Source organism: Bolinopsis microptera, chromosome 7 (assembly GCF_026151205.1).
Source record: "Bolinopsis microptera isolate Bmic1 chromosome 7, MBARI_Bmic_1.0, whole genome shotgun sequence".
In the NCBI taxonomy this organism is placed as follows: domain Eukaryota; kingdom Metazoa; phylum Ctenophora; class Tentaculata; order Lobata; family Bolinopsidae; genus Bolinopsis; species Bolinopsis microptera.
This window is the reverse complement of record NC_087078.1, coordinates 5,297,801-5,305,739: the sequence shown is the minus strand read 5'-3', so window position 1 is coordinate 5,305,739 and position 7,939 is coordinate 5,297,801. Positions and strand designations below refer to the sequence as shown.

The 7,939-nt window shown below is 37.4% G+C and overlaps 1 protein-coding gene across 1 annotated transcript; it reads right to left on the bottom strand.

Annotated features, from left to right (window-relative positions):
- Positions 1-263: 263 nt before the first annotated feature.
- LOC134818211 (proprotein convertase subtilisin/kexin type 5-like) lies at positions 264-6,481 on the bottom strand. Its single transcript, XM_063827657.1, has 9 exons — positions 6,400-6,481; positions 5,744-6,259; positions 5,363-5,518; positions 5,079-5,237; positions 4,629-4,838; positions 4,362-4,520; positions 4,017-4,232; positions 778-948; positions 264-567 (listed from the first exon to the last, which is right to left on the bottom strand). The coding sequence occupies exons 1-9, from the start codon at positions 6,473-6,475 to the stop codon at positions 470-472; spliced, it is 1,761 nt and encodes a 586-aa protein (XP_063683727.1). The 5' UTR covers positions 6,476-6,481; the 3' UTR covers positions 264-469.
- Positions 6,482-7,939: the final 1,458 nt, after the last annotated feature.

Genomic DNA, 7,939 nt, shown 5'->3' with positions numbered 1-7,939 from the left:
TCTAATAAACTTCAAATCATTTGGTTCGAATGGAAATAAGGATAGAAACGTTCAATGAGCAACAATTGAATAGAAAAAAAAGTAAAACATATCATACAAACAAACTACTATTTACAGTTCTCACTCCACTAATACTAAACAGTGCAAAAACCCGGCCGTATCCAAGAAGCCCGTCGCGATAGTGGAATCCCACTACTTGCAGTGGCCAGTGGTGCACTTTTTGTATACCACGAGAGGCCCGGAATATAGTTTGTACTGTATATGGTAGAGGAAGTCCACTATCTTGTATTTTGTAATGTGGCTTCCACTATCTTGTAGTGGGGCTTCCACTATGATGGCGTCGAGCTTCTTGGATACTGCCCAAAACCCCTGCATTCGAGCATGCCTTTTGTTCTACGAAGTACTATACACAAAGATTTATAAAATTATTGATCATAATTCTTACTCATATCCTAATTTGTCAACAAGTTCATTCTATGAAGAAACAAAATATAAAGCTAAATGCTAGAAGGACGAGGAAATTTGTCCTGAACAGTCTTCTGGTTCCGGAATCCGTTTCCTCTCCATCTGAAAAACGTAAATTTGAAGCTAAATCACGTGTCGGTGTAAGTAACTTCAGTTATTATTAAAAGGAAATAGGCGACCTGCCAACTGCTTTTCAATGGGGATCAGCGAGATTTACTGAAATTGGAATTATAAAAGATGCACTGGCCAGCTAAATTGACATAATTTTATCAAGCGCACAGAGGGGTAGAGAGCAACATTTTAAACATATACCTGAGCAAGGATTATCGTTACAAGATTGACTATCCGAACTGTCCCCCTCACATTCAGCCCCATCATTAGCCGGGCTAGGATTATTACAGATCCTGGTTCTGGTCTGGGAACCTCCTCCGCAATCAGCTGAGCACGTGGACCAGGACCGGTACGTGCTCCAGCCCCCGTTAACTGATGGTTATTAGCTTTAGGGATCAGTAAGTACTGGAACTAACTGGAATATGCGTAATTATAATTATATAGCCTCTTATTATTATATAATAGTCATGGCTATCATTCTGACGGACTTTATTGGTGCGCTCTGACGAATTTTCAAAATCGCAATATCACAGTGCTGGCAAGCACGACCGTTGCATTTATTGTGGGTATACTATGTTCCCCATTTACTATTATACCCCCTTTACTATTATACCCCCTTTACTATTATACCCCTTTTACTATTATACCCCCTTTGGTACACGTTACAAGCCTCTTTTGTGCACGCGAGGCGTGCACTCCGGCCGGAGGCGGCGGCCGAAGGCCGCCGCCTCCGGCAGGAGTTTTCCAGGCATTAAGACTCATCGGAAGTCGTTCAGCAGATTTATTTTTAGTTCAAAACATTCTAATTTGATGTCAAAGATGACAGGAATAAAAAATAGTTATGTTCAGATTTTTAAGAAATTTGCATAAAATACTCGCCAGCACTGTTATACGAAATTCGGTAAAAAACCCAAAATCGCCATATTCAGGTGCCCTAAAAACCATGTTAAAATTGAGTTAGAGATCTGAAATTTTTCAGGGCGTCTAGACGTTGACCAAATTGACTGCAAAAAAAGTTTCAGGTTTCAGGAGCATCGGGAAATGGGTTTTCTAGAACCCCTGTTTTACGACAGATTGTCGGGACATATACATACAGATATACAGATATATATATTCAGGGATAGACGCTTTGCCAGTCAATTGTAGCCTGTATTTAAGTGTCCATAGATTCAAAAGTATAAAAGATACAGCCATTTCCGACCACAGGTCTTGCAAATAATTGTTTACACTTTAGTTTACATTGTATAAAAAATTTATTTGACGTCATAAACACCCCTTGATGACGTCATCAAGTTAACCGTTTTTAAAACTTGATTTTTGACAAAGTAATAACTTTTAAAATTAATTTTAACCCATTAAGGAGTAATTTTATTCAAAATCTGAGGAAATTTCATCTTAGATAATTGTTCAAGCATTCTGAAAATCTACCGGAAAGTTTTTCTAGCTTGCTCCTTCATAAAGATATTTGTCATTGAAGTTTGTGCTTTTTTGAAGAATTATTTTATAAAAACGTCAATTTTGCGATTTAGTATTCTTTGGTGTTGGGCCATGCCTTGGGTTGTGGAGCTCAGTTCTGCTTCCTATAGGTATAAATTGTGCATTATGCTAGTTTTAAAGTTGAAAATCGAAAAGTTGCACACGTGGGGACACGCCCAAATTGATAGAAAATTGCTAAAATCACTGAAAATTGCTGTTTTCGTCATTTTCTGTCAACTTTAGAGTGCCGTTGTGATTACAGTTCTTCTTGAAATACTTTGAAACTTTGCATGCTTATCAAGCTATATATAAAACAATTACATACAAAAATTTACGGCGATTCAATATTGGATGCGCATGCAACGTCCGCTCAAAGTTTGCACGTGCGAAAGGTGAGAATTTTGCTCATTCGTGATTTCCAACAAATTCTGCTTTGCCACGACAGTTTAATGTCATTATATATGAATTTAATGTCAACTTGAATGAGTATTAAGTGGTATATTCAGTCAGTGATGGACCGATATGCTTACCTAAACACAAGGAAATGTTTTTAAAGGAAAAATTTCGAAATCGTTGAAACTTCCTCCTTATTATAATGAAGATATCAGTTTATATTTCGACTTTATAAAGTACCCTGACATTATAATCAAAAAGAGATGATATTTTACCAAAACCCATAATCATGGGTAGAGTGGACCGCTGCCAGTGTCTCTCTTTCCCAAACAAAAGGAAATGATATTAATTTGATTGACCGTTCTCAAATGCAAAATGATACCGAGAATGAAATCGGTCGCTCGCTTTTCCCATTCATTCACGGCTTACGAATTGTATAAATAAGTTTCGATTGATTACATCAATCAGATGCTGTAAAAATCTCTTTGGGTTGCGTTGGGGTCGATACCTAGTATTTCGGAGTAAGGGACAAGGGTGGTAGTTATTACTTATTGAACAAGCTGAAGTTTATTGAATCTTCATTGCCGAGTACAGCTGCCTTTGGGTAGTTCTTCTTAATCTATTACAATTGTAAATGAATGGGAAAAGCGAGCGACCGATTTCATTCTCGGTATCATTTTGCATTTGAGAACGGTCAATCAAATTAATATCATTTCCTTTTGTTTGGGAAAGAGAGACACTGGCAGCGGTCCACTCTACCCATGATTATAGGTTTTGGTAAAATAACAGAATAGAAATAATGAAGAATGAAATTTAATTTAATCGTATGTTTAACATGTATGTTTAAGTTGATTTTTTTTTTTTTAATTAAACATTTTACAGGTCCTGTACTTCATAAATATTGCGACAACACTATATTATGCAACGCGCAACGCACATACCTTGTAGGTACCACCCGTATTCACACTCAGACCTGAGTTCAGGTAGTAATTTTCTATAAACAAACAAACAAACATATGCAACGCATATTATACGCTCTGACATGTGTTAGGAGTCATTGTAATTATATTATAACATAGAATTCTCATTCAATTGCTCTGATTGATGTTTTTGATTATTTTTATCGTCTTAACTGGATTTTAGAATAAAAGGGAACTAATAAAGATTAATGCAAACATTTAGATAATTTTTAACTTTATTTCAATATCATGATTATATAAATTACACAATCATAACATTAACAATAACTAACTATAATCAAAAATAAAAAGGCAGTGAAAAAAAGTGGCCAGAAAATCGTTGATGTTGTCGCACTGATCGCTGTCGTAAACCTCCACCTCCTCTAAGTCTACTCTGGTTGTTCCGCTCCGGCGCTCCTCTCGAGGTCGGACCATCGGTTTGTCGGTTACTGGACGGTGCCAGCTTCTCTCCGCCACTGTGGAACAGCTGAGTCTGAACTACCCAGGTAATCTGTTTGCTATCTTCTGGTCCGTTAGTGATCCTTGCTTTAATGTAGTCGCATTATAACGTTGTAGCGATAAAGTGTGGTTACCTGTAGGGTTGAAACTTACCCCTTATAGCGGTGCAATCACTTTCTTGTTTTCCTTCTCCGGAAGCTACTACTTTACCAAAAGGGCATGCAGTGCACTTAGTCGCACCCGCTTCACTGTAAAAGTCTGCTTCACATTTTGTACAAGAATCGGCTGATCCTCCAGCACTGAATTCTCCTGCTTCACAAGAAATGCATCCGTTCTCCTGATCTAAAAATTTACCACCGGCACACGCCTCTGGAAATTAAATTTCTGTTTAATTCTCGATAACAGGAACCAAGTTTTTTTTTCTAGAATAAATTGTGATACTTGATTAACACAAAGGAACCGGCAGCAGAAGAAACTACTCCAATAATATCAACTCACTCCATGCACAGTCACTTTCTTGCTGTCCTTCTCCTGAAGCAACTCCTTTTTCAGAGGGACAATCAGTACACTCAGTGACTCCAGCAGCACTATATTTGTCTGCTTCACAATCCGTACATCCATTCTCCTGATCGAGATATTTACCAGCAGCACAAGGACCTGAGATTCAGTAAGTTAGTCAATCACTTTTTTATACATTATCAACCTTCCACAAACATGAGCATTGAGCAAGCGGCACACGAAGCTACTCAAATTATTGAAACTTACTCCATGAACAGTCATCCTCTTCTTTGCCTTCTCCAGAAGCTACTTCTTTATCAGAAGGACAATAAGTACAGTTAGTCGCACCCGCTTCACTGTAAAAGTCTGCTTCACATTTTGTACAAGAATCTGCTGTTCCTCCAGTACTGAAGTCCCCTGCTTCACAATCAGTACAGCCGTTGTCCTGGCTTAGATACTGACCACCAACACAAGCCTCTGAAAGTTACATTTCTATTAAGTTCTAGATCTCGTAAGGCCGAACGCGATTTTTTAAATTTGTAGTGTTTAGTGGGAAGCATCACGGTTATCGAGAGCCGTGATGGTTCATATTAAATACTACAATATTTAATTCTAGAAAATGGGAATCTAGTTTTACTGTTCTAGAATATTTTGTGATACATCAACATGATTAACTTTAACCAAAAAGAAGGAACAAATCCTATTTTGTTTACTCACTCCATATACAGTCACTTTCTTGCTGTCCTTCTCCTGAAGCAACTCCTTTTTCAGAGGGACAATCAGTACACTCAATGACTCCAGCAGCACTATATTTGTCTGCTTCACAATCCGTACATCCATTCTCCTGATCAAGATATTTACCAGCAGCGCAAGGACCTGAGATTTAATAAGGTAGTCAATCAATTTGTAATAAATAGAATTTGTCATGGTTGCAAGTCTTCATCATGGCTGAATAAAGGGAAATACAAATACCGCAATAGTTCGAGAAATAGATAACTTACTCCAAGTGCAATCACTTTCTTGTGTTCCCTTTCCAGCTTCCACCCCTTTATCTTCAGGGCATTTAGTACAAGATTCGAGCCAGACTCCAGCACTATAATGATCAGTTTCACAGTCCGTACAGCCATTGTCGCTCACATACTGCCCAGGATCACACGCTGAAAGACAAGAAATGTTTGTAAAAATTCTCAGACTAAGGCAAGGGATGCTCGTAAACACTTTGACCATGAAGACTTGGTAGACGATGCAGTAAAGTTTTCATCACCATTTGACTGGGTATGGTGGAATAATTTAAACTATTCTATACGTTGGCTTAGGAAATTAAATTTCAAGTTGATAATTAGTAATCATATAAGTCAGTATAAACAATATTAAAGTAGCACCTGCAATAATCCTGTAATTGATCGTGTAGTAATCTTCTAATTTGTAACCCGAATCTGAGTCCGTCAATTTTAGTTTCATTTTCGTGACTTTAGCTCGATTGCTTGTGAAGCTTGTCCATACAGCCGGACACGGTACAGTGCTTGCACTTGAAAATGTACCCTGCTCCCCTCCTTTGATTTCGACCAAGTAGTCTGTATTCAAATCTACAGTTACTTTTGAGGGGATTGATTTAAGCATTTCTGTTTTGGTCTCGTCGCATTGCTCAAATTCACTAGTATCATACAATGATAAAATATTGTTTCGACCCGAATGTGTGTTCCATTTATAGGTTAGGGTTGCAATCTGTGAGCTTTGGCTCTCTCGTTCAAAAACACCGGCTTCTACAGAAAATTCTAGGTCTGCGTTGTCATCTAGCTGCTCAAATTTTAATTGAAGTCGGTTGGTTGTGATGCTGAAGTCGAGGTAATCTGTCGCCTTGTTTCCTTCGTTACCCTCTACTTGTAACTCCGTATAACCTGCAATTCGGTGTTAAGAAATCGATGGTGAAGAATGAACTTGAATTATGACACTATCCAAGAAAATCCCTAAAACTGTGATAATATCTTCTAATTCTCACTGTTTGAAGTATCTTCTAGCTGACATTATTTACACTCACCGTTTGTCGACGAAATCAATGTCAGGAGTGTAGTCCAGATAGTCAAGTGTTGGAACCGTTTTGGTCCCGTCAACATGCTGGTTATTCTAAACTTCTAAAGATTAAAGCAAAAGTATCTTTTGAATTCGAATGTGATGTGAATTAACAAATTGCTGTTAATTTATCGATCTTAAACGTCAACGCGCTATAAAACAGAAATTTTTATCGGGATCGATGGATCGTACTCATAAAAGCTGTGCAGTGAATTCCTAACGACATACAAGTAGAAGTAGAACAGTCAACAAATAACTCAATAATAAGCATTAAGCAAGCATTAATCTGAAACAAAGAGACAGTTGTTTGAAACAACGTTTACCATGCAAGTTAACAAAAAGTACTGCTATATAAGTTAACACGAAGTTAGTTACACTACCAACACAAAATAAAACTACAACACAAACCACAAACTTCTCCAACCCCGGTGGAGTACTCAGTACACGTGACATATGTAACACGTGACGAATGTAATCCAGGGTAATATAATATCCTTAATGAGAGCTTGAGTAACGTCTCAATATTTCACTCCCACATTCCACTTAGAATGGTCCTGTGATTTATCGTGCAGTAATACTTCTAATTAGTGCTAATAGCACTATCAAGCAGTGTACGTGTAATGTATATTTTATAGTGCACGTGTGATTGTTCTTCTTAACTTCTCAGGATTTCTTAATGTATTGCAAGGCATCTGAAGAAATGGTCGAGGTAAACCAATCCACAGCGGTTTGTATATATTATTATGATAACGTCTCAACCGTCAGTTTCAGAGGTTTCATTAGTAGCTGACGGGTTACTATAGTAACACATGTGTTACCATTACAGCAAGTTATTGGAATCATTCCAAATATCCTAGTAAGGTGACTACAATGCAGCTCGATGGTGTAACAAAACAACCGCAATTTCTGACACATCCTCAATCTCGACTGAAGCTCTAAAGTTTAAGTCAAAGTGGTAAAGCACTCGTCAGTTTAGTACTTGCCAATAAAGCAATAAGATTTGTATTTTTCAAAAACTTTGAATAAGTTGTAATATATCATGAGAACCTGCGCACGATTGAGAGGACATTGGCTAGTTGCCAACAACTTTAATAACAATATTTCTTGCTATACCATATTATTTGCTTCTAGCACTGCTGATACTGGTACCGAGAGATACCACCAAGCAATCACCTGAAGCATATCTCCCGTTCTCTACAGCGACAAGAGCCTTCAAACTTTCAAACTCCGGGAAGGATAGTCTGTTTAAAGACTCTACAGCAAATATTTTGTTCAAAACTCAGTATTCAGATTCAATATACCGATTTGCATGGCTCTTGGAAAGTTAGAATTTCAAGATATTTTTAGATTGGATAGGCTCCCCATACTTTTCCCTTTCTAAACTAGATCTCCCACCTTTTCTATGTGTTCTTCTTATATATGTTATAATATGGGATATTATAATATGTACATTTTATAATATATTATTATTACAACTCCATAATACCCCTTTACTTGATATTTTGTAT